We start from the raw sequence: 27,916 nt of genomic DNA, 5'->3' as shown, positions 1-27,916 counted from the left end.
CAGACTCCTCCTCCTCAAAGTGAAAGTAAAAGTACAACTCGACAGTCAGGATCCATTTTGTCCTGAGAACAGAAAACGTGACACTCCACAGAATCGCTAAAGTGGCTAAAAGAAAATTATTGTAATATCACTTGTAGTAACATTGCAGACATTAATGAGGACTTGAAGATCAACGGCTCTACACAGGTGAGAACTGAACTGCTACAAAACACTAAGAGCGCTTTTCCACCATCGCGCCGAATCGTTCTAAGCACAGTCTGAAACGGTTACAGTTATGTTTCCACGCGAGCCTGGTTCGACACGACACGATTACAAACTGTTGTCAGCTCTGAATTTTCATCCCGGTTCTATAACCGAGCTGAATCGTGTTAATGAATGCGCGCAGAGCCGTTATAGCTCAGTCTCTTGTGTTACCGAGCGCGTGACGCGTTTGTGTTCACGTTCTAAAGATGTCCGTTATCAGCCCTGCGGTGGAAATGAACCATTTGCGGACCGGCTTTCACTAACAAACCCAAACTCAGGACACAGCTGGGGCGAGACGTCTAATAGCAGTTAATAATGAATACTTTACACAACTGAATGTGAAATAACGGCAGAAGTTTCCTCTGTGTCGGTTATGAGCTCTTTAAACTGCCGACTGAACGTTCAGATACAGACACTAAAACAGCACAAATACTGAGACTTCTGCTGCTTACATCTGAATATTCAATATGTGTTCAGTTCATCTGCAGATATAAAATCAACATTTGAGCTGCTGTCATGACCTCCAAAAAGAGTCTCTCTGGAGAAAGACGCACAAACACGATGGACAGGTGAGAGAATTTGAGTATATTTTTACAGAAAAGTTTTACATCGAAAGAATTTTATGACAATCATTTCTTAATGAAAAAAAGAAATAAGACTTTGTGTCAGAGTTGTGAGAGTTTGTAGTTCTTGTAGCAGTGTGTATTTGCTGTTGTGTTTTAGTTTGACTCATGGAAAATCTCCTGAACCCAGCTGTGTGTCCATGAAGAGTGACGGATCAATGGGTCATCCGATAAGCTTTAATTCAGGAGACTTTGGTGGTGCAGATGTGAGGTGAGAACATCTGATGGTTTAGACGAGTAAATCACTTCATCGGTCTGTATTCTCTGAACTCGAGGAGTCTGTGCCGCTGATCTTCACCTGTACACTTTACACTACTGACAGATACACACATTTATCCAAGTGTTTACTGTGTGTATGACATGTTTACATTTCCTCATATGTACAAACATATTTAATGTGTTGTTATATTACAGTAACAGATCAAAGTCCATCAAAGGGAAGAACCTGGATTCAATTTTCCGGGTAGGTGTGTGTGTGTGTGTGTGTGTGCGTGCGTGTGCGTGTGTGTGTGCTGTTATCATGTATATCATTAACACTGAATCTGTACAGAAGGGCAACCCTGATAACAAACAACAACTGAATGTTAAAAATAGTTGATTTGTCAATGTTAATTACACTGAATCTGTATCACTTTTGCACCCGCAATTAATGTTGAAAAGGGTTGACATTTTTTCAAACCACCATTATTGTGATCAGTGTTTTCTTTAGTTGGCTTCTGGTAGTTTAATGTTTTCTTTGGCTGTCCCTGTGGGTTAAAATACATTTGTTTTTAGCAAAGGAGACTAAATCTGTGTGTTTATAAACAATAACTTCAGGAGCTTGAGGACAAAATCATCTCTCTGATGAAGAAAGAGCTGAAGATCTTCAAGAGTCTACTGAGTCCAGATTACTCATCATGCTCTGGGAGAGAAGAGGAGGATGATGAAGATCAGATCAGAGTCAGAGAGATGTTTCTGAAGATCACACTGAACGCCCTGAAGAAGATGAAACAGACAGACCTCGCTGACAAACTACAGACCAGTAAGAGATTCATGAATTTATTCCTGTGGATTCTTTTTTTATTTGACATTTCATGCATTTAACTTATTTTGTTTTCCTTTACACAACAGAATTTGCCCCTGTATACATGAAGAAACACAAATCCAGACTAAAAGAGCAATTCCAGAGAATGAATGAAGGAATGTCAGCTCAAGGAAGCTCAACACTTGTGAATGAGATCTACACAGAGCTGTACATCACAGAGGGAGGGAGTGAAGACATCAATAATGAACATGAGGTGAGACAGATTGAGACAGCATCCAGAAGATCAGAGACACAAGAAACACAAATCAAATGTAATGACATCTTTAAAGTCTCACCTGAACAAACCAAACCCATCAGACGTGTGCTGACTAAAGGAGTCGCTGGAATTGGAAAAACAGTCTCTGTGCAGAAGTTCATTCTGGACTGGGCTGAAGAAACAACAAATCAAGATCTTCACTTGATATTTCCACTTCCTTTCAGAGAACTGAATCTGATCAAAGAGACAAATATCAGTCTGATGGATCTTCTTCATCACTTCTTCACAGATACAAAAGAACTGAGATCAACAGACTTTGAGGATTATAAAGTTGTGTTTATCTTTGATGGTCTGGATGAGTGTCGTCTTCCTCTAGATTTCTCAAAGAATCCCAGTTTGTTTGATGTCAGAGAATCAGCGTCAGTGGATGTGCTGCTGACAAACCTCATCAAGGGGAATCTGCTTCCTTCTGCTCTGATCTGGATCACCTCTCGACCAGCAGCAGCCAATCAGATTCCTCCTGAGTGTGTTGATCTGATCACAGATGTACGAGGATTCAATGACCCTCAGAAGGACGAGTATTTCAGGAAGAGAATCAATGATGAGAGTCTGGCCAACAGAATCATCACACACATGAAATCATCCAGAAGTCTGTACATCATGTGTCACATCCCAGTCTTCTGCTGGATTTCAGCCACTGTTCTCCAGAGAATGTTGAGTGAAGCAGAGAGTCCAGCACAGATCCCCAAGACTCTCACTCAGATGTTCACACACTTCCTGATGTTTCACATCAAACTGAAGAGTCAGAAGTATGATGGGAAATGTGAGGTAGATCTTCAGCAGGCTAGAAAGAGTCTGGAGTCTCTGGGAAAACTGGCTTTTCAACAGCTGGAGAAAGGGAACCTGATCTTCTATGAGGAGGATCTGAGAGAGTGTGACATTGATGTCAGAGAAGCGTCAGTGTACTCAGGAGTTTGTACTCAGATCTTCAGAGAGGAGTTTGGACTGAACCTGGGGAAGGTGTTCAGCTTTGTGCATCTGAGCGTTCAGGAGTTTCTCGCCGCTTTATTTGTGTTTCTGTCATTTCTTCAGCAAACATCAGAAAACTTCAGCAGATTGAGATCAAATATGAGTGATTTACTGAAGCGTGAAGTGGACAAGGCCTTACAGAGTGAGAACGGACACCTGGATCTTTACCTCAGATTTCTTCTGGGTCTTTCACTGGAGTCCAGTCAGACAATCTTACGAGATCTGATGACCCAGACAGGAAGAAGCTCTGACAGTAAACAGGAAACAGTCGAGTACATTAAGATGAAGATCAGAGAGAATCTCTCTCCAGAGAAATCCATCAATCTGTTTCACTGTCTGAATGAACTCAATGATCATTCTCTAGTGCAGGAAGTACAAACATATGTGAACAGAGGAGATGAGTCTCGTCTCTCTGGAGTCCGTCTCTCTCCTGCTCAGTGGTCGGCTCTGGTGTTTGTGTTACTGAACTCAGAAGAGAAGCTGGATGAGTTTAATCTGAGTAAATATGATCGATCAGATGAATGTCTTCTGAGGCTTCTGCCAGTGATCAAAGCATCCAGAACAGCTCAGTGAGTCATTTACCTCTTTTTATTCATTTCATTTCATTTTATAACTAAACAATAAGTTGAGGAATGTGTAGTTTGTAAATAAGTAAGAGATAATCCACATCTAGCAGTGAGATAAAGTTTTAATACACAATGTGGAGGCCAAGAACCAGCCGATGCGGAGTGGAGTGCATTAAAATCCTTTAACGCTGGGCTAGCTGTGGATTATCCCACTTATACCATGGTCATTTGCCAAGTTAAAGTTGTTATTGATGTTAACAGTGTCATTTTTGATAAGACAGGTGAAATTAAACGTTGTTTTGATCAGTTAATTTCAAACATTGATCAAACTGACTGGAACTACATTTGTTTTAATGCACACCTTCCAGCCAATCAGAATCCAGTATTCAAACAGACATGGTATAAATTTACATTTACATTTAGTCATTTAGCAGACGCTTTTATCCAAAGCGACTCACAGATGATGTTAACAATGGAAGCAATTGGAACAACATATCATAAACAGTCTCTTTGGTTTTATGGTGTAAGTGACAAAAAATATGTCTTTTTGCCCACCACAATATACATACAGTTAGAATTCAGTGTTGTCATTGCCCAGATAGCAAGAGAGCAGATGAAAATCATAGAATTAAATTGTTGAAATGTTATTGGCATGGAATCAATATCATTTTGCACCAACAATTAATGTTGAAAAAATTTAGAAATTTCAACAAACCACCATTATTGTGATCAGTGTTTGCTTTAGTTGGGACCTCGACTCTTGACTTTCATTATGTAACCTTTTTCTCCTTTCTGTGCTTTCAACATTAAATCACATGAATAAAATGTTATGTTAAGCATGGTTTCCACAGATCTTAAAAAGTCTTAATTCATAAACATGCTTAATTCATAAATTTACATAAGTCTAAAATCAGCGTTGCTTATTTTCATTTTGCGATTAATTATAAAGTGAAGAGGAGGAATCATTTCTTTGCCTAATATTATTAAATATTTATTAAATATTGCGCAATAGATGGCGGTGTGTATTGCCTCATCATGTCAGTCACCCGTGGAAGAACTCGACAAACATGCACAGATATGTATAGTTCGATTAGATGGCTCAAAGGTTTGCAGGGTGGTTAAAGTACTGCTGCGTCCCAATTCGCATACTATCCGTCAAATAATATTCAAAAGTAGAATTAGTATGTCCCAGATCGTAGTATGCTGAAATGAGTAGTCTCAAATTACCAGGACGGTCTACAGTTTCTGGTGAAAATTCAAAGTGTAGAACCATGGACACTCCAACGGCTGATATTACCCAAAACGCATCGCGAGAGGGCGGAGTTTAGTGACGATACACTGCATTTATAAAATCAAATTAGAGATGCTTCACTAAATTAATAAATGTAAGTATACAGTAAAGATTTCATAAGAAACAATGAATGAAGAAATACTTAAATGCAAAGAAGAGCTTTATTTTGATGTTTGTGACAATTAATGATCACATTGTTTGGTCTAGGCAACAACAGCCTCTTCCATTTTGTGTTAGTATCTCCCAGTACGTGCATATAGTTTTGCTACGCACTATAATATATATACTTTTCCATAACAAAAACACCACATACTTTTAGTGACTAGAATAAGTAGGTGAATTGGGACCCTGCATACTAGGGTTGTCAGGGTACCATAAACATGTCTTACGATACTATACCAGCTGAAGTATCTCGATACCAAGTAGCATCACGATGCTGTGCCATATAATTCAAATCTATACAAAAAACACAGATTTAGATTAAACATTTTGTATTTACTATAGTAAACTGTATTATACTTTGCACTAGAATATGTTGTTGTATTAACTGTAGTAATTGGATAAATTGTAGCAAATACATTTACATTTAGTCATTTGTAAATACTATAAATACTGTAGTATACTTAAATATTTACTATGATAAGACTCAAAAACACTAGTATCTATGAGTTTTAGTAGTTTACTGTAGTAAATACTAAAGTACACTAGATCATTTTTCACGTAGGAACTAATTCAAATGTGGGACAAATTTCATTGATACAGCAGTCTTTATAAAGGGAAATATTAGGCTTACTTTAAATGCAGAACTAAAACGGCCAGTAGGTGGCGTCAATTTTCCACTGAGTTAGTGAGTCATTTAACCAACTCATTCAAATCGCTAATTTGAATCAGTAACTCGTCCGAGACATTCAAAACACACATTCATTTTGGAGATAAACACCGCAAAAAGGCAGATGTACGTGTTCAAATAAATATTAATGCGCATATGCAACATTAACTACGGTACTACGATACTACCGTTTCAAAAATAGAGAGGCATCGCGGGTATTTTGAAGCTTTAGCATCGCGATGCTACCGTAGCACCGGTACACCATGCAACCCTACTGCATACACCTCTGAGAATCGGTTGTTTGCATGTGACGTCACGGCACAGCGCGACATGCAGATGGAGGGCAGCAAGTGATTTTCTCCATAGGAAATTCAAAAATTCATCAGAGGTGGGTAGAGTAGCCAAACTCTTTACTCAAGTAAAAGTACAAGTAACTAGAGAAATTGTTACTCAAGTAAAAGTAAAAGTCACTATTTTAAAAATTACTTGAGTAAAAGTAAAAAAGTCTGCAATGAAAAACTACTCAAGTAGCTAGTTACTTAGTTACTTTGTATCTGATCATATAAGCCTACTACATAAAATTAATATTAACGCCAATATTTTAATATTACATTTTAATCAATATTTTTAATTATCATAAGCAGATATCTTTGCAATATACTACAGAGACTAACGAATAAACAAACACAGAAGAGACAAGCATTTCTATAAATTTCATCTAGTCCTGATGTCAATGTAGTTTACACAACTTATTTAGAATAAAGACCATGTCAAACTAAAGCATGAACTAAACTCAGCATTTCCTAAGATGATCTAGAACATCTGCAGTGCTCTCTTAAATGAAATACACACTTTTGAACAAAGCTCATGTTTTCTCGTGTTGTGTCACGTGTGTGTTGTGAAACGCTCTTACTTGTAAACAAACAGTAAACAGTGAACCACACGGCCATCAACACGTTTTCTTCCTTCTGTTCTTCAAATGTGTATTTCTGCAAGCCCACGTCACGTGTCTGACAGGTAACGCGCATGTTGCTGTGTCTGACGAACAGGTCGCGCAGGTGCGCGCATATTTATCATTTATCATTGCTGGCAAACAATATGACACATTTGCAGTTGTGATTGTATAGATATAGATTCATATCCACTTCATCCAACGCTCTTTGTGTTCTGCGTTTCGTGCTACGAGGAGTGAGTAATCCTGCTTCAGATGATTCAGATCGTGCTGCGAACTGAACAAATCATTTGAACTGATTCATTAGCCTATTCAAATGGTTTTGTCTATTGTTCAATTAATGCTTTCAAAAGAATCGACTCAAAAGAATCTATCACTCTTGAATGCCCATAAAAAGAGACGACAACCTTGAAATAAACAACGCGTTTTAAAAAGCATATTTTAAAATGAAGGAACGAAGGAACGTCACGCAATGTAACGAAATAAAAGTACAGATTTTCTATTAGAAATTTACTCAAGTAAGAGTAAAAGTACACACTTTTATTTTACTTAAAAAGTACATATTTTCCAAAATGTTACTCAAGTAAATGTAACGAAGTAAATGTAGCGCGTTACTACCCACCTCTGAAATAATACCCATGTTTTGCGTCGTTTAAGGTTGTTCAAATCAGTTAAAACATGAAACCACAAGGTGTTTTTATTGTGTAGCAAAAGTCTATTATAATTTGGTTTTGCGTGGTCGTTGTTTCGGTGCGGTAAGCTGTTTCCTTATAATGGACTTCTCGGGGAGAAACGCTTAAAACGCAATATTTTTCACTTATATATATTTTTATCCCTTTAATAAGGAATCACTCTTTTAACAGCAGCTAGTGTTTATTACCAGTAAGGTTTGACAACAATTTGTGCTTCCCTGGTCGTTGTTTAGGTCGTTAAACCATATTACACGCTCCCCTTTACCCAGCTACTCTCGACCACAGATTCAAGTTTACAAGCCACTTTTTCCTCTGTTTTTCAGTCAGTACTCGCATTTCTCCATTCATGAACAACAACTTTTGCTACACAATAAAAGTGCCTTGTGGTTTTATGGTTTGATCGATTTGAACGACCATAAACAACACAAAACATAAGTATTTTGAGTTTGTGATAGTGAATTCCTACTCAACAACCTATTTGTATGCTTCAAGTCGAACACAAACACCAATTGGCTGCTTTAAAAATATCAGAGCATTTTCAGAACACAACATTATTTAAACTTTAACTAATGTTACAGAATCCACTACGAATTCAGGGTTCAAAGTTTAAGTTTGTCAGTATGAATATTATAATCTGTATTCTCATCTGTGTTAAAGGATCCCACAATTTATAAAGAAAACAGTGCAACAACAAACAGAATTGTTTATAAGAGCACAAACTTGTTAATTTATTTTTACTTTTAAAATGCACCACATTTATAGATTTAATTTTAAAATATACACATTTTTCTTCTGGGGGCATGCCCACAGACCCCCCTAGTGAGACAAAATTCTGTAGTAATTGTAAGTTCAGGACATCATCATCTTAATCATCTTCGATGATGCAAGCACCTAAACCTGGTAGGTGGATATATCTATTTGAAAAGAAATCAGATAAACTGTATTATCGTAAATAGGAAGAACGTAGCTTACCATCAGTTTTGCCAATGACTGAAAGGAACTGAAATAATTCAGTAGGCCTGTAGTAAATGTGCATATAGCAGCAGTTATGGATTATGACTTTGATGTGCTCTGGGCATGGACGTTTTAAAGGTTTTCAAAGGTGATTTTCCTCCGAGATAACTCTTCCACAACGTAATCCAAATCCAGCTGCCTCACAAGATTGCATTCAATGGCCATTAAAGATGGCGAACTAAGATGTCTTTGACACATTTCTGTGTAACTCATTTTGTTATTTTGCCTGCATGTGACTTCTGCACACTTATATTACACAGTGTTACTTGCCTCTAGATGTCGGCAGCCCCGAAATCGCTGACACGCAACCCCGGTGAGACCGGTACTACCGGTGCTTTTACACGTCGATTAACCGGTGTTAAAAATCCGTCTCCGCAACATCCCTAGTGGATAAACAACTGTATTTAAACACCAAATAAAAGTAGTTCCCTTGATGATCCTCTTGTCACAACAGCTGCTTAACATTGTACATCCATTTGCACTTGTTTTGTTATAACTGAATTAACTCACTGTTGTGTTGTTATTTCTCTCTCAGTCTGAGTCGCTGTAATCTGACAGAGGAAAGTTGTTCATCACTGGCGTCAGTTCTCAGATCAAACTCCTCAAGTCTGACAGAACTGAACCTGAGTAACAATAATCTGCAGGATTCAGGAGTGAAGCTGCTCTCTGATGGACTGAAGAATACAAACTGTAAACTAGAGATATTACAGTAAGTACATTCTTAAACCAATACAAGCATGTACATTTGCATCATTTAAATTGTGTGTTTTCTTACATTTTAGCAGTAAACCTCACAAAACAACATAAATTACATTTAATATTAAGCACAAATACTGTAGGTTTTTATAATGAAGTTTAAGTTTAGCACCTTGTAAGACTCCAGTGTATTGAAAATTATGAAAAAAAAAATTGCAACTGAATTCAGACATCAAGAATCAGTGTATGAAACTTTGGTGACAATCAACAAAACTGCTTATTATACCGCAAATGCATGTTGAGAAACCAACGTCATACAACCTTATTCATGACTCCCAGCATGCATTGCAACACGGATAAATTAAACGGATGAATTTTTATTTTTGGTGTTGGATTGTGATTTTAATAGGTTGTTTAAGGATGTTCAGAGTTGATCTGTTCATCTGAATTATNATAAATTAAACGGATGAATTTTTATTTTTGGTGTTGGATTGTGATTTTAATAGGTTGTTTAAGGATGTTCAGAGTTGATCTGTTCATCTGAATTATTCATTTTTCTTGAGGTTTGTATAATGAGTGTAGATGTCTAAATGTGTGTCTGTTGCATCAAAGTATCTTTTGTACCACAACAGCATTATCCATAATAACCTGCCAAATTTTCAATGACCTATTCTATTATTTTAGTTTTTATCATTATTATTATTAATCTATTTACTTTTGCTTTTGGGGGGGTTAATCGTTATTTTCGATGCCTTTGACTGTTCCTGTATATTGCTGTGTTAAGAAAATAAAAGCAAAAAATAAAATGTAAAAAAAAAAGAATTAATAGAATCTTATTGCTGAATGGGTTCGTTTTACTTTTTAACAAATGTGTCGGGTCAACCACACGCGACAAGCAATGTGAATCAGACTTAGCTTGGTTTCGCTTTGTACCTTGCATTCATATAGACAAATTCAATAGCACAGTATGTATGAGTACAAATGCTTTTATGTTAAGCGTAAAACGTCTTGGTTACGGATGTAACCTCAGTTCCCTGATGGAGGGAACGAGACGTTGTGTCGAGCCGACAGATGGGGTTCGCTCTTGAGAACCTATCAACTTCTGACTAGTTTAGAAAAGACCAATGAAATTGGCGAATGAAATTTGCATGCCGGACTGCATTCATTCACCTTTTGGTCTGAGGAGCCTGAGCATCCCTCGACCGCTGCGGCGGGTGGCCAGCGTTGTGGCAAGAAGGACACAACGTCTCGTTCCCTCCATCAGGGAACTGAGGTTACATCCGTAACCAAGACGTTCCCTTTCTGTCGGTCTCTCGACGTTGTGTCGAGCCGACAGATGGGGTTCCTATGGAAAACGCCACAGCGCTGTGCCGCATCACAATCTCTAGCGGAGCGACGCTGACTGGTCTGGGCGAGTCAGACGTGAGGACTAGCGCGAAATTGTAACCGTCCAGTGGAGAGGTAGGGCCGTAAGGGCCACTGTGTAAGCATTAATCCCCCCGGGGGAAAAACGCTACAGAGACCACTATCCTACCATAGGGAGGAATTAGTGGAGACACCACATGGTCTCACCATCAGGGGAGAACTCATGGAAAAACGTGCGGACTGAAGGAGTTAACCGCAAGGTGGAGGTCATGGGTTACCGAGGTGGGAACCATTCATGAGGATACATCAGACGGAACAGCCCACGGGGGGGGGTTACCACGTCTGGAGCACTAGGTCCGGTTAGAGCTATGTGGTAGATAACTCAACTGTTCCCCAGCCTAAGGGGGCAGGGCTGCTCTGCCCAGCCTGCCCCCAGGAAGGTGCTTAGTGATGGATGGAATGCCTGTTCTTTACCCAGTGGGGAAAGAAGGGAGGCGTAAATAGCCACTGATCTCCCTAGAGGAAGGGGGAAGGGCTTTCGCAGGCGTACGCCCTACCGATTGCCGGTCCTACACGTTGCCCTGCAGAACGCGGGCTGACACCGGTTCCACACGTAGGTATTAGAACCCCACGAAGGTGTTGGGCATAGCCCAACCCGCAGCTCTGCAGATGTCTGCCAGAGAGGCGCCCTGAGCCAGTGCCCATGAGGAGTGTGCCTCACTCCTAATGGGCAGGGGCGATCTTGAGATCGGTATGCCGTAGCGACGGTATCCACGATCCAGTGCGCCAGCCTCTGTTTGGAGACAGCCCTCCCCTTCTGCTGACCTCCAAAACAGACAAAGAGCTGCTCAGAGCTTCTGAAGCTCTGCGTGCGGTTCAAGTAGAGGCGCAGTGCGCGTACTGGACACAACACGGGTGGGGTTGGGTCTTCCTCCCCAGTAGGGAGCGCCTGCAGGTTCACCACCTGGTCTCTAGGGGGAGTGGTGGGAACTTTGGGCACGTAGCCGGGCCGGGGTCTCAGGATAACGTGAGAATCACCGGGCCCGAGTTCTAAGCAATCTGTGGACACTGAGGGTGCTTGTAGGTCCCCTACCCTCTTGGAGGTGAGCGCCATCAGGAGAGCCGTCTTTATCGTGAGGAGAGAAAGAGCGGCAGCTCAAAGGGGGGGCCTCTTGAGGCCCGCCACCTAGGTCGCAAGAGGGTATGGAGTCGGATGAGGCGGTCGCCTTCTCGCGCCCCTTAGGAACCTAATGACCAGCTCGTGCTGTCCCAGAGGCTTCCCAGCAACTGGGTCGTGATGAGCGGCCGTAGCGGCTACATACACTCCCAGTGTGGAGGGGGGAGAGGATACTCTCCAGTCTCTCTTGAGGAAGGGACAGCACGTTCCCAATCGAGCAACTCCGTGGGTCTTCTCTTCGAGAAGAGCACCAGGACGAGAAGAGGCGCCACTTATGGGCGTATAGCCGCCTAGTGGCCGAGGCCCCAGCCTGAGTGATGTCCCAACCACCACAGGGGGTGGGCCACTCAGGATCTCCTCGTCCCGTCCAGACATGGAAGTTCCCGGGGTCTGCTTGGGATGCCGTTACTTGCCCTTCCCCTGGGAAAGCAGGTCCTTCACCAGGGGGATCTGACAGGGGGAGTTGTTGTCAAGAGCCTTAGCTCCGAGAACCAAGTCCGGTTGGGCCAATAGGGCGCAACTAGTACCACTTGATGCTCCTCTTCCCTGGCCTTGCACAAGACCTGTGCAGTGAGGCTCACTGGGGGGAAGGCGTACTTCCGCTTACCCCGCGGCCAGCTGTGCGGTAGGTTATCCGTGCCGAGGGGTCCCTCGGTCAGGGAGTACCAAAGCGGGCAATGGGAGGAGTCCGGGGAGGCAACAGGTCACCCTGTGCCTGGCAGAACTGCTCCCATTTGAGCCGGACTGCGTGGGGATGGAGTCACCACTCTCCGCGAGGCGTCAACTGACGAGAGAGCGCGTCGGCTGTCTGGTTCAGGTCGCCTGGGATATGTGTGGCTTGCAGGGAGCTGATCACCTGCTGACTCCACAGGAGGCGGCGTCGGGCGAGTCATGTTAGCTGCCGTGAGCGAATGCCAACCTGTCGATTGATATACGCCACAGCAGTTGTGCTGTCCGACCGGACCGGCCCTGCACGAGAGGCTGCAGCCTCTTCAGTGCAAGTAGCACAGCCAACAACTCTAGGCAGTTGATATGCCAACGGAGGCGGGGGCCCGTCCACCGCCCCGACACTGCGTGCCCGTTGCACACGACACCCCAACCCTGCAGGGAGGCATCCGTCATCCCACGACATGCCCTAGGGGGGACCCTGTCCGCCAAAAAGGTCATTGAAGACCAGGGGGTTAGGGTGCGTCGGCAGAGAGGCATGATGACCATATGCCTGCTGCCGGTGTGCCACACTCTCCAGGGAACCCGACTCTGTAGCCAGTGTTGGAGCGGTCGCATGTGCATCAACCCGAGGGGGACCACCCCCACCGAGGATGCATGTGCCCAGGAGCCTCTGAAATTGTTTCAGGGGGACAACACTGACTGAGCGCACTCTGAGTCAGTCACGCTGTCATGGAGACAGAGTCGAGTTCCATACCGAGAAAGAGGATGCTCTGCACAGGGGAGAGCTTGCTTTTTTCTCGGTTGACCTGTGGTCCCAACCGATCTAGGTGCCGGAGCACTAGGTCCTTGTGTGTACACAACAGATCTCGCGAGTGTGCCCAGATGAGCCAGTCGTCGAGATAGTTAGTACCCGCACACCTCTCTCCAATAGGGGAAGTCGTGAAGTCTCGTGGGGACAGGGACCGACCGAAAGGGAGGACTCTGTACTGATATGATCGCCCTCGAAAGCGAGACATGAAAGTAAGCGTCCTTCAGGTCGATTGCTATTAACCAATCTTGACATCTGTTAGATGCCAGGATGCGCTTCTGCGTGAACATCCTGAACGGCAGCTTGAGTAGGTGCCTGTTCAGGGTACGCAGATCTAGCAACCCCCCTTTTGGGGACGATGAAGTACGGGCTGCAAAACCTGTTGAACATCCCGGCTAGAGGGACGAGCACAATCGCTTGCCAGAGGGGTGTTGACCCTGGCCCGAAGCACAGGAGCATCCTAACCTCTGACTGAGTTTGAGAGGATGTCCTGAACTTGAGCGGGCGTCTGGTGAGTTGTATCGCGTAGCCGAGACGGATCGTATCCCGTAGCCACCGTGACGGTTTGGGGGCTCTAGTCAGGCTCCCAGGGACCGAGACAGAGGCTAGGGGTATGATCTGCTTCATCGACCTCCCAGGGGGTGGTTCGATGGCGAGCAGTGCGGATCCCTTGCCGTGGGGAGGCCACCGGGGAGGAGATCGGCTCTGCTGCTTACCTGCCTGGCGATGATGTAGCACAACACACTGTTGATTGAGAGTGCTGAGGGCTACTGATTATCCTCGGCATTGGGTCTCGCCGTGACGCAACGTCGAGTTGCCGAACACCGTCGTGTAGAGGGTGAGAGCGGCTGTGATAAACACCCAGAGAGAGAGGAAACTCTTAAGAGAGTGGGCTGTTGGGACGGGGCAGGAACCGTCCCGGATCGACCACCCAGCGATGGAATGGCTGGGGTCGGGCCCGATGGTATTCTCGATCTCCCTGGGGTCTTCCCATGAGGGCCGCTTCTGCTTTCGCTGCGGCTGCTGACGGGCCGATGGTCTCCTCTTCGATGTCCCTTTCGGGGGGGCCGCCTGAGTGGGGGCGCCAGAGCCGGAGGGCTGCTGGGAAGCAGACGGTGCACAGGACTCGACGGCCGAGTCGCGGCGAGGGAGGATATGCTTGATATCTTCTGTCTGCTTCTTTAGCCGCAGTTCTCGACAGTATCACCAAACAGCCCCCCCCCCCTTGCGAGATGGGTACGTCGAGAAAGCGGACCTCCTCGGCGTTACTCATCTGTGCAAGGTTCGGCCAGAGGTGTGTCTCATGGACCACAAGTGTGGACATCACCCGACCCAGGTCCCGAGCAGTCACCTTGGTCGCCCGTATAGCGAGGTCGGTGGCGGCGCGGAGTTCCTGCATAAGCGCTGGGTCGGTCTTACCCTCGTGGAGCTCTCTCAACGCCATAGCGTGGAGAGAGGAGGCAGCTTGGCCCGCAGCAATGTAAGCTCTCGACACCAGAGATGCCGAGACCCTACATGCTTTGGACGGGAGTCTAGGTCGAGCCCCCCAGCTTACTCCACCTGGGGGACATCGACGTATCCTCTAGCTGCCTCACCCTCGAGGGAAGAGAGGGTGACAGAACTTGTTTGACGTGAACGTGCCGGAAAGGGGGCGTTCCAGGTCTTACTAAGTTTCTCATGCATTTCCGGTAAACACGGCACTGGGGGCCGCGCTCAAACCCGAGGCACCATGTAACCAGCCGCGAGCGCTGGGAGAGGCAGTGCGGGAAAGCATGGCTGACATTTCGACGTCCGCTTCTTCCTGGGCTCAACCACCCGAGGGAGGGAGCTCCGAGGAATCGCCGGAGTCGGATGGCAGTACGTCACCCCCCGATACTGCAAGGGACATCTCATCATTATCACGCACCGTTTCCGAATACGTGGTTGAGGAACAAGACGGTGGGACCGTCTCCTGGGGAACGGTCAGACGAGCGAGACGAGGTGCGAACGGTCCGTGAGCCAGTGGCTGGCGGATTAACGCTCACAGTAATCCTCATATCACCCTCGCTGCTTGCCGTAGCGGGCGGCAGGGCCGTAGTCCTGCCGTCACGGAACGGGGAGCAGACGAGGTGGTGGCTGAGTCCCGTGGAAACACAGCCACCTGTGATGCAATGTCTGAATCGTCAACCGCCCGCAGTGCGGGCAGGACATATCCACAACGTCTGCCCCAGCGTACTGGAAGCAGACATCGTGTCCGTCCCCCTCCTCGATGAGTGTGTTGCACCCATGAGAACAGCGGGACATGCCACGCTGGAGAAATTTGCTCTTTTAGAGCAACACTTCTGGAACTGCCGAGACGCCCAGGGGAAGTCGCTGCAGGAAGGGACCGTCCGCTGCACCACGTCATAAGATTCCAGCAGTAATTCGGCATAGAGATTGAAGTCTCCAAGTCGATCAGTGTGAAGGCTCCGAAGAACAAAAGGTGAATGAATGCAGCACGCCGTCTCCCTTTTATACCCGGTTATCCGGGGGCGGAGTCCGGCATGCAAATTTCATTCGCCAATTTCATTGGTCTTTTCTAAACTAGTCAGAAGTTGATCTGTCTGCTCGACACAACGTCGAGAGACCGACAGAAAGGGAAATACCAGTTTGATCATGCATTGCTAGTGTTGATAGGGAGGCCTTTGTTCATTGTTGTTTATCCATGATTTTAAATAAGAATCCTCCAATGGCTTTTTAGTGCAAACCATTACGCAAAGTAACTACTTGAGCATTAGTTAAAGCCAAAAGTACGCAAAATAACTAACTGAGTTGAAATCGTTTGCTGACGCTTGGTCCCCCCGAGTTAAAAAATCTTATCTGCGCCCCTGGTATCTGCAGTCACGCACAGAAGAGTCAGACCCAAATGCAGATGAGATTCAGAAGGTTTTAATAAGTCAAATAAGGTAGCCAAACAAGAGAAAACAAAGAATGAACGAGCCGGGTTCAGAGAGTTCACTGGGAGAGGCGAAGCCGATGTCAGACGGGTGAGAGGTTGATCGAGGTGCGTGCAGAGTCCGAGGGGAAAGACAGGCGGGTAGTCCAACAGGCGAGGGTCAATCGAGGTGCAGACTGAGTCCGAGCTGAGGCAAGTTCGTAATCCAACACCCGAAGGTCTATCCGGTGGTGAGAATCCGAGCGGCAGAACAGTCCGGGTGGCTCCAACAAAAAGGCAAAATAACGGAAAGCTAAAACTAGAAGAAAACTAGATTAACACGGGTATTCAAAAGATGACAAGACTGGATAAACAATATGAAGAAGCGGCAAGAGTGAAGTAAATTAACCAACGCAACAGCAAAGAAAGAAAGAACAAGAGAGGGATATAAAGGGGAGAAAATGATGAAGGAAAAAAGATCAGGTGCGTAGAACCGAGCCTCAGTTGAGCGTGCCAGGGAAACATAGAAACAGAAACCAGGGAAAATTGAGACAGGGCAAAGGAAGATCAAACCCGAGTCCTGACATGCGCCTCTACTGAACAAAAGTCACTAAAGGGATCGGAAAAGTCGCTAAAACTAGTGAAAGCGTTGCTAATTTAGCAACACTGGCGAGACAAATTAGGAATGAATGGGAAAGAGTGCGTCACCAAGAAGCTGCAGCTGAGGTGGGGAGGATTTTTACTGTGACGGCAAAATGAATGTAGCAGAAACACTGAACTAATAAATAATACACTTGGACGTTACGTAGGGCTGCACGATAATTTATCGCGGTACCACTACATCCTATTGTAATCGAATATCTGTCGATATTTTTTTTAATGCGTAGTGAAGTTTTTAACATTTTTCAAAAATCATGTTTTTTATGATGTTATCCTGTTTTTATTGTGTTAGTTAGCTGTATTTTTTTAGTTATTATGGCTTAAATCAAAACAAACCAACTGCAGTTTGATTGATATTAATTGGAATGCACAATAAAAAAAAACATGATTTTTGAACATTTTTAAAAACGGAGTTCTCTCATTTTGGAACCAAACTCTTCATAAAATCATTGTGAATTGCATTCTGGGTAATTGTTTTTTGAGAAAGTAGCCTGCTGCAAAATAGTGTGTCCACCAATATCTCACCAGAGGACAACATCTTCAATTAACCCTCTGATTGTCTCCATTAGAGGACTCTCTTTGTGACCTTCATGGACAAATGTCACACAACACGTTACTTTATTTGTTTTTTATGAATTTAAAATAACTTAAATGATGAATGTATTTTGTATATTATTGATGTCTAAAATACCAAAATTTAGAATGTTAAATATGCATTTTAATGTTGTTTTCACTTAATATTCACTTTAAAAAGATTTTCATAAAAATCTGCACTAATACAATTACAGTAATTTTGTATTTTAGTTAGTTTGTTTTTTAGTTATATTTGAAATATCAATGGCCACTATAAGGCTCTGCTACTCACTGGCTGCATATAGGCTGACATCTATAAACGGATGTTAAAAGTTAAAAATGTAGAATTTATAAAAACCAATTGTGTTGGGTACAACTGTGCAAAGATGCCCATAAGAAAAAGACAAAGTAGGAAACAGAGTAATCGAAGTAAAGTGTTTATTTGTAACAATAAACATCACAATTTTGAAAGATCTAGGGTCTTTGCTATAGTAAACATATTGACCACAGAGGAAACAGTTTTGTCTGGAAGCATCAACAAATCTTGCAGTGGGACTTTTATCTCACATTGAAGTGTGTGTGTGTGTGTGTGGGGGGGGAAGGGTAAACCCTACGGTATGGGGACAAAATGTCCCCACAAAGATGGCAATATCCAAAATCCTTGTCCTTGTGGGGACATTTTTTTGTCCCCATGAGGAAACAAGCTTATAAATCACACAGAATGAACTTTTGTGTAAATGTAAAAGAGCAGACAGTTGTGTGTGATTGTTAGGGTTAGGGGGAGGGAATATGAGATACAGTTTGTACAGTATAAACACCATTGTGTCTATGGAATGTCCCCATAAAACATGGAAACCCAACGTGTGTGCGTGCGTGCGTGCGTGCGTGCGTGCGTGTGTTGCGTGCGTGTGCGTGTGTGTGTGTGTGTGTGTTTTAGGACACTCCAAATTATAAATCATGAATTCATTTGCTGTAAGTGTGAAGAGTTTTGTCTTGTTACAGGCTGTGTAACTGCAGTATTGGATCTGAAGGTTGTGTTGCTCTGACTTCAGCTCTGAGATCAAACCCCTCACATCTGAGAGAACTGGATCTGAACTTTAATAATCCAGGAGATTCAGGAGTGAAGATGCTCTCTGATCTACTGAAGGATCCACAATGTAAACTACAGAAACTACAGTAGGTCAAACTCCAGTTCTATTTATGAATAATAAGGAATGTTAAAGATTAAATTATTAAAAATTAACTTGATAACACAGTGCTTCATTGCAAATTATGTCTTTGTATATGTTTTTACTGCCGTTGAATAAAGGGGACAGGATATCAAGCAGGGGCAGTTCTAGACCCTTTTTAGGTGGGCTTCAGCTCCCCTGTTTTTCATCTTAGCCCCCTAAACCAGCTCTCAAACTATCAAAATATACTTTCAAAGAAATGAAACATTACCCCCAAAAAATGCAGGACATGATAATTACACAGATTAAAGGAGCAATGTGGGTTTTTTAGAAGGATCCATTGACAGAAATGCAATATGATATACAAAACTATGTCTTCAGAAGTGAAGACGTAATGAACCGTTTGTTTGTATTACCTTAGAATAAGATATTTCTATCTACACTGAACAAAATTATAAACGCAACACTTTTGTTTTTTCTGAACTCAAAGATCTAAGACTTTTTCTATGTACACAAAAGGCCTATTTCTCTCAAATATTGTTCACAAATCTGTCTAAGTCTGTGTTAGTGAGCACTTCTCCTTTGCCGAGATAGTCCATCCACCTCACAGGTGTGGCATATCAAGATGCTGATTAGACAGCATGATTATTGCACAGGTGTGCCTTAGGCTGGCCACAATAAAAGGCCACTCTAAAATGTGCAGTTTTACTGTATTGGGGGGTCCAAAAACCAGTCAGTATCTTGTGTGACCACCATTTGCCTCACGCAGTGCAACACATCTCCTTTGCATAGAGTTGATCAGGTTGTTGATTGTGGCCTGTGGAATGTTGGTCCACTCCTCTTCAATGGCTGTGCGAAGTTGCTGGATATTGGCAGGAACTGGAACACGCTGTCGTATACTCTGATCCTAACCCAAACATGCTCAATGGGTGACAAGTCTGGTGAGTATGCTGGCCATGCCAGAACTTGGATGTTTTCAGCTTCCAGGAATTGTGTACAGATCCTTGCAACATGGGGCCGTGCATTATCATGCTGCAACATGAGGTGATGGTCGTGGATGAATGGCACAACAATGGGCCTCAGGATCTCGTCACGGTATCTCTGTGCATTCAAAATGCCATCAATAAAATGCACGTGTGTTCGTTGTCCATAACATACGCCTGCCCATACCATAACCCCACCGCCACCATGGGCCACTCGATCCACAACGCTGACATCAGCAAACCGCTCAGCCACACGACGCCACACACGCTGTCTGCCATCTGCCCTGTACAGTGAAAATGTCTCGGTTACGACTGTAACATCCGTTCCCTGATGGAGGGAACGAGACGTTGTGTTGAGAGACAGACTGGGGTTTGATCTTGAGAACCTATCATCTCCGAGAGGAATTTAAAACGCCAATGGGTGTACAAGTCTTAGATCTTTGAGTTCAGCTCATGAAAAATGGGGGCAAAAACAAAAGTGTTGCGTTTAGGACGAAGGTTGGGAACCCCTGATCTATTTACACAATGTTCCTGTAGTTGCATGAAATTGCTCAACTTAATGTTAATTGCAACTGTTTATAGGCAGTGACACAGAACTCAGCCAACATTAACAGTTTTGGGGCTTGATCATTTTGCTGTCAATTTCCCAGCAAGAAGCCTAACATAGCACAACTCAAGTGTAGAAACATAGGTAAACCTTTTAGGGTAAAGCCCAACATTAACCCTACTACCTTTAGCCTGCTAGCTAATTTATGCCAAACTCAAACTACATGGCAGTTGACAATGTGTGCATCATTTCTTTCAGTTCCTTCGTGTCAAACAAGTAAAGCTCAACCACATTAATAAAACAATACAAAATGTACTTACCCAACATTAGTTTTGTAATACTTTTCACTTTTCAAAACAAAACAAACCGCCCTTCCCAAGTCCTCCTCCGCCGTGGCCATACTGACACGGAAACGGACAGAAACCTGGGAGTGGTGATCGACGATCGGCTAAACTTCACAGATCAGGTTGCCAGCACCACTCGGTCCTGTAGATTCATCCTCTACAATATCAGGAAAATTAGACCTTTCCTATCCGAGCATGCTACGCAGGTCCTAGTCCGGGCTCTTGTTCTGTCCAGACAGGACTATTCCAATACGCTACTGACTGGACTTCCTGCTTGCACAACCAAACCTCTACAGATGATCCAGAATGCAGCAGCAAGAGTGGTCTTCAATGAACCGAAGAGAGCGCACGTCACTCCTCTCTTCACTAAGTTACATTGGCTCCCTATAGTCGCTCGCATCAAATTCAAGACTCTGCTCCTGGCCTACAAGACCACCACTGGTTCTGCACCCCCTTACCTTCACTCGCTAATGCAGACTTATGTACCCGCCAGATCCCTACGCTCTGCAAACGAACAACGTCTTGTGGTGCCATCCCAAAAAGGTAAAACATCCTCTCACGTATCTTCTCGGGATCGGTTCCGCATTTATGGAATGATCTGCCCGCTGCTACAAGATCAGCAGATTCTGTGGCCATCTTTAAGAACCGTCTGAAAACACGTCTCTTCCGTCAACACCTGACTGATCAGTTCTGACTTCTATCTCTTTCCTACTCTTTCAAAAATAAAAAACCTTACCTCTGTACACTGTGATAGGCTGTATGAGACCAATTTTCTTTTTTGCACTTTGTAATCACTTGACCACACAGGGCACTTTGCAAATATAATTTGTCATTAAACTAGATGTGAATACAAATGATTTTTTACAATGGGTCTTGCGTGACGTGTAAAGGACGTCAGTGGACGTCTATTCACAACATTTTAAACTAATTGGGGCACACAAATTAATCATTGCAGTATTAATCAAGGTGTAAGCACAATTGCTTTTGCATATTTCATAATAATTTTACAGAGGGTCATGATGGACTAAAAATGCACCTCACAACAGAGTATTTATAGAATTACACATAGCTAAAAGTCAAAGTATATTATACATGCAACCCCAGAGAACTGTTGACATGTACACAAGTATCTGAAAGCATTTTTTTGAAACGTTCTGTGTCACATATTTTTACGGATTTATGCCGTCCTACCGCCACTATTTTCATATTTTGATTTCACTGAGGCTTTAAAATGTCAGTTTTGTACGAAGCGAAAAAAGAAAGCAACATTTTATTTTATTAATTATCCTTATTGAAAGGGTAAAATATAAATCTATGAATAAATAAATCAGTCTATAAAAATTGCTGACATGTGATCTTCAGTTTAGTTGAGAATGACAGATTAAGAGATTGTTTTACCTCATGTTTCTTTCATGACATTTTTGTTCATGATTAATTTTGATGTTTGTGTTTAAATTATGCATTTACTGTATCATGTATATACTGTATGTATGTAAACAGCGTTTGGAAACTACTGATCTGTTTTAGTTCGTTTTTCACTATTCATAACAGAGACACATAAATCATACATTATAGTTTGCTTTAAGTTTTTCTCTCTCTCTCTCTCTGCAGTATTGGATCTGAAGGTTGTGTTGCTCTGACTTCAGCTCTGAGATCAAACCCCTCACATCTGACACATCTGGATCTGAGATATAATAAACCAGGAGATTCAGGAGTGAAGATGCTCTCTGATCTACTGAAGGATCCACAATGTCAACTACAGACACTACTGTGAGTGAAAGTGTTATTATGTCATTAGAAGAAATAATAAGAAATGTTTGTATATAAGGACGTGTAAAACTCTTTCATCAACTTCAAGTCATTTACACATTTATGAGACACTTTTATCCAAAGCGACTTACATTACATTATTCTATACATTTTTTGTTTCTAACTATGTTCAATCCTCTGGGATCAAACCCACGACCTTGGCATTGCTAGTGTCTTGATCTAACCTCTGAGCTACAGGAGATTTTGCCCTCTTGAATAATTTCAGATGTAAAGACACATTTATGTTTTCTGTGCTGGTAGAAGAGTTTTAAATCCAACACCAGCAATTTATATCTCTGAATGAATGTTTCAATCTCTGCCATGTGTTTCTCTGTTAACTGACAATAATCCCACAAATATTATAAATCATGAATTCATTTGCTGTAAGTGTGAAGAGTTTTGTCTTGTTACAGGCTGTGTGACTGCAGTATTGGATCTGAAGGTTGTGTTGCTCTGACTTCAGCTCTGAGATCAAACCCCTCACATCTGAGAGAACTCAATCTGGACTATAATAATCCAGGAGATTCAGGAGTGAAGATGCTCTCTGATCTACTGAAGGATCCACAATGTAAACTACAGACACTACAGTGAGTGAAAGTGTTATTATGTCATTAGAAGAAATAATAAGAAATGTTTGTATATAAGGACGTGTAAAACTCTTTCATCAACTTCAAGTCATTTACACATTTATGAGACACTTTTATCCAAAGCGACTTACATTACATTATTCTGAGCTACAGGAGATTTTGCCCTCTTGAATAATTTCAGATGTAAAGACACATTTATTTTTTCTGTGCTGGTAGAAGAGTTTTACAGTTTTTTACGATTGTTTACACACTAAAATAAAAATTTCCACACAATTTGCAAAATTCTACTCCAATGAGCAAAACACCTCCACAGATTTGCACAACATTACACACAATGTCTGCTTCACCCTTTTTGCAAAACATTACACACAGTGATTTGTAAAACTCTACACACATTTTCACACCTTAGACACAGATAAGGATTGTGAGGTTACTTCCTTGTCATTACAAAGCCCTGGATTGCCAATGACCACACTAATGAACGAATTGGATAATCCCATCCACCAGGTGTGGAAGCACACATGTGCTAATTTGAAAACGCAGCACTCAGGTGTGCTATAAAAGGCAGCAGGTGAGCTCACCTGTCTTCAACAAAAATGGAAGGAGCTAGAAGAAGAAGAAGAAGAAGAAGAAGAGGGAGAAATGTAATTGGACACAGGGCAATCACCAATGTGCCAGGGCAGCGAGGGGGTAACATCACCCTTTGCGCTGCTATTACACAAAATGGGGTCCTCCACCACCATGCAAATCTGGGACCCTATAATGCAAATCTAATACTTGCATTTCTTGACAGATTGCACGAGATTGTCACAGCATTAAACCAAGTGGACCAGATGCGGTACATTGTCGTTTGGGACATTGGGCTGCTCTGGTCCACAATTGGTTCCATGAGCACCCAGAATTTGAAGTCTTATACCTTCCCCCATACTCCCCCTTCCTGAATCCAATAGAAGAGTTTTTTTCAGCATGGCGGTGGAAGGTATACGACCTGCAGCCCTATGACCGTTTGCCCCTCATTCAGGCCATGGAGCAGGCCTGTGATCATATCGAAGCAGCTTCTGTGCAGGGGTGGATTCGTCACACGAGGCGATTCTTCCAACAGTGCCTTGCCAATCAAGACATAGCCTGTGATGTGGATGAAATCTTATGGCCTGATCCAGCCAGACGGAGATATGATGAATAGTTACAGTATTCTTGTTGCTTTTACAGTAGTTTTTCTTCAGAGTCAAAGTGTATGTACTTCATGCAGTAATTTTTATTTGTCTACAGATTTTATTTGTTTCATTGATTTCATTGTTGGTTGATTACTGTAACTGATTATGGTAAGAAATACTGTAAGTATTGAAATAAATACTTGAAATATTCAGTCTGCAGCATCAGTGTTGTGCAGTGCTTGGTAAGTTTATAGTAGGCCAATTTGTGTACATTCTCCCTATATCTCAAACTAATCATGAAGAATGTTGTGGGTTTGTCACTTTTTTTCATCTAAATTATCCCTTACATAACAACGTGTGGCCAAAAATCTAGCACATGCTATTTCCTAAAATTAGTTTTGTACAAATGTGTTTTTTATTTATCACAGCAGTGTGAAACTGGCTGCAATAGTGTCTGATCATTGAGGACTGTGTTGGTTAAATGAAAACTAATAGCATTTTCACAAATATGTGTATATGTTTTGACTGAAGGGTGTATGTTTTGACTGAAGTGTGTATGTTTTGACTGAAGTGTGTCATTTTGCAAACAATCTAGGAATTATGCAAATTGTGTGTGGTGTTTGGATAATTGTGCTTATATTGTGAAAAAAAGAACCCGGTTTTCAAAATTGCGTGTAAACAATTGAAAAAAACTGTAAATCCAACACCAGCAATTTATATCTCTGAATGATGTTTCAATCTCTGCCATGTGTTTCTCTGTTAACTGACAATAATCCCACAAATATTATAAATCATGAATTCATTTGCTGTAAGTGTGAAGAGTTTTGTCTTGTTACAGGCTGTGTGACTGCAGTATTGGATCTGAAGGTTGTGTTGCTCTGACTTCAGCTCTGAGATCAAACCCCTCACATCTGAGAGAACTCAATCTGAACTATAATAATCCAGGAGATTCAGGAGTGAAGATGCTCTCTGATCTACTGAAGGATCCACAATGTAAACTACAGACACTACAGTGAGTGAAAGTGTTATTATGTCATTAGAAGAAATAATAAGAAATGTTTGTATATAAGGACGTGTAAAACTCTTTCATCAACTTCAAGTCATTTACACATTTATGAGACACTTTTATCCAAAGCGACTTGCATTACATTATAGGCTACTATACATTTTTTGTTTCTAACTATGTTCAATCCTCTGGGATCAAACCCACGACCTTGGCATTGCTAGTGTCTTGATCTAACCTCTGAGCTACAGGAGATTTTGCCCTCACAAGTAATTTCAGATGTAAAGACACATTTATTTTTTCTGTGCTGGTAGAAGAGTTTTAAATCCAACACCAGCAATTTATATCTCTGAATGAATGTTTCAATCTCTGCCATGTGTTTCTCTGTTAACTGACAATAATCCCACAAATATTATAAATCATGAATTCATTTGCTGTAAGTGTGAAGAGTTTTGTCTTGTTACAGGCTGTGTGACTGCAGTATTGGATCTGAAGGTTGTGTTGCTCTGACTTCAGCTCTGAGATCAAACCCCTCACATCTGAGAGAACTCAATCTGGACTATAATAATCCAGGAGATTCAGGAGTGAAGATGCTCTCTGATCTACTGAAGGATCCACAATGTAAACTACAGACACTAGAGTGAGTGAAAGTGTTATTATGTCATTAGAAGAAATAATAAGAAATGTTTGTATATAAGGACGTGTAAAACTCTTTCATCAACTTCAAGTCATTTACACATTTATGAGACACTTTTATCCAAAGTGACTTACATTACATTATAGGCTACTATACATTTTTTGTTTCTAACTATGTTCAATCCTCTGGGATCAAACCCACGACCTTGGCATTGCTAGTGTCTTGATCTAACCTCTGAGCTACAGGAGATTTTGCCCTCGTGAATAATTTCAGATGTAAAGACACATTTATTTTTTCTGTGCTGGTAGAAGAGTTTTAAATCCAACACCAGCAATTTATATCTCTGAATGAATGTTTCAATCTCTGCCATGTGTTTCTCTGTTAACTGACAATAATCCCACAAATATTATAAATCATGAATTCATTTGCTGTAAGTGTGAAGAGTTTTGTCTTGTTACAGGCTGTGTAACTGCAGTATTGGATCTGAAGGTTGTGTTGCTCTGACTTCAGCTCTGAGATCAAACCCCTCACATCTGAGAGAACTCAATCTGGACTATAATAATCCAGGAGATTCAGGAGTGAAGATGCTCTCTGATCTACTGAAGGATCCACATTGTCAACTACAGACACTACTGTGAGTTATACATTTATTCTTGAAATGATCATTTTGTTATTAAATTCAATAGTCATTATAATTTGTACTATTTGTTGATGAAAGTGACTCTTTATAAATACACTTTCATCTATTAGTCTTGTTATGTTTACACTACCTGTGTTGTGTTGTTCTTTGGATTGTTTCTGTTGTTATTCTCATTTGTAAGTCACTTTAGAAGTGTGTAAATTGATATTTATCATCTTTTATGATCATTACACAAGTTATATGATATCTGTTGATAATCACTGTAATGAGTTCATAATAATAATATCTGATGTTTCTCTTTAATGTTTACAGTATTGAGCCAAGAAGATGAATCAAGCGACTGTGTTTTGTCATAAACTACAAGAGTTGTTTACTGCCTCCTACTGGACAAACAACATCAGTGACTCATAAGAGCTCAACATGAGAGACGTCTGTTACAGATCTTAACATACAAACACAAACTGTTGATTGTTTGTCTTTTCATGTTTTTCTGGTCCAGCTCACTATAAAGCAAGGGCTCAAATGCAGCAGGATTAAATCTGAGCTTTCTGTGTCACATCGGCACATTTGCTGTGGGAGTGGAGGGTTTAGTGTATGTGTGTGTTGGGAAAGAACACCATTGACATTTATTGAAATGTTTGTATAAATGTGAATAACAATGAATTTGTACATTATTGTATTTAGATTCAATTCTGAATATGTATGTAATGAGATATTATGCTTATTGTTGATAATCGCCTCCCAGCTAACAAATTGTGTTCCTCAGACGTTCTTTAGACCAGAGTTTCTCAACTCGTCCTCGGGCCTCCCTGAACAGAATGTTTGAGATTTCTCCCTAAATAACACATTAACACGCTAGTGAGTTCAACAACAAGGGTGAGGGGAGGAAGTGATGGAGGGTTCCTTCTGAAGTCCACTGTCTTGGATGCATTCAGCTCTAGGATGTTTTGACTGCACCAGGCAGCCAGCTGAGCAACCTCCTTTCTGTACAGCGCTAGTGGAAAGAAAATCAGACAAGCTAAAGATAATTGTAGGACGTGCAAGTAAATTTCTAAGGATAACAGGAATATCAGCTGAAGAAATTCATGGGATTTTGAAAGATAAAGAAGGAGGTGGGGCATTGGATATGACACAGAACATGTAATTATGTAATGTCTTTCCTGTTACTACATTGGAACGCAAGGAGCCTTATAGCAAATGGACAAGAATTCAAAAGATTTGTTAAAGAGATATTATTTGTATTCAAGAAACATGGCTAAATAGATCTTTATATTTTAAGATCAGTGGGTATGTAGTAGAAAGGAAAGACAGAGAATTGTAGAGGTGGTGGGTGTGCAACATTTATTAAAGAAAATATAGTATATAAAAGAATACATGAGTCTAATGATATATGTGACCGGAGGGCAGATTTAAGTAGCCAACTACGCCACCTAGGGACTTTCACCCAAGGCCATAAGCACCCAGACCACTAGGGTACACAAGTTCACAGTGACCCGGAAGTATGGAGACACGTATAATCAAGAATATTAATTTATTATTCTAAAAATGCCTAAAAGGCACAAGAATAAAAAATCAACAGAGCATCATGGAAAGATTAAACGCAGCACAAGCTTCGGCCCCTACAATCCACTACACAACAGGATCAGAACATACGACAGGAAACCATAAACACACTGGAGAATG

General features: G+C 42.0%; 1 protein-coding gene across 9 annotated transcripts; it reads left to right on the top strand.

Annotated features, from left to right (window-relative positions):
* The first annotated feature begins 31 nt into the window (after positions 1-31).
* On the top strand, positions 32-27,843 carry LOC130554149 (NACHT, LRR and PYD domains-containing protein 12-like). Of its 9 annotated transcripts, none has more exons than XM_057333607.1 (14): positions 32-186; positions 721-812; positions 997-1,077; positions 1,281-1,329; positions 1,683-1,887; positions 1,977-3,744; positions 9,055-9,228; positions 18,363-18,536; positions 22,015-22,173; positions 22,626-22,799; positions 24,792-24,965; positions 25,423-25,596; positions 26,054-26,227; positions 26,546-27,843. In XM_057333607.1, exons 2-14 carry the CDS (start codon positions 760-762, stop codon positions 26,562-26,564), a joined length of 3,378 nt encoding a protein of 1,125 aa, XP_057189590.1. In that variant the 5' UTR covers positions 32-186; positions 721-759; the 3' UTR covers positions 26,565-27,843. The 9 variants fall into 9 exon arrangements, with proteins under 9 accessions (XP_057189590.1, XP_057189588.1, XP_057189589.1 ...); XM_057333605.1 differs by having other exon boundaries at positions 967-1,077; positions 24,807-24,965; XM_057333606.1 differs by having other exon boundaries at positions 967-1,077; positions 25,438-25,596.
* Positions 27,844-27,916: the final 73 nt, after the last annotated feature.

This window comes from Triplophysa rosa, linkage group LG5 (assembly GCF_024868665.1).
Source record: "Triplophysa rosa linkage group LG5, Trosa_1v2, whole genome shotgun sequence".
Lineage (NCBI taxonomy): Eukaryota > Metazoa > Chordata > Actinopteri > Cypriniformes > Nemacheilidae > Triplophysa > Triplophysa rosa.
Note: the sequence above shows the minus strand (reverse complement) of the source record. Positions and strands in the feature narration are given on the sequence as shown.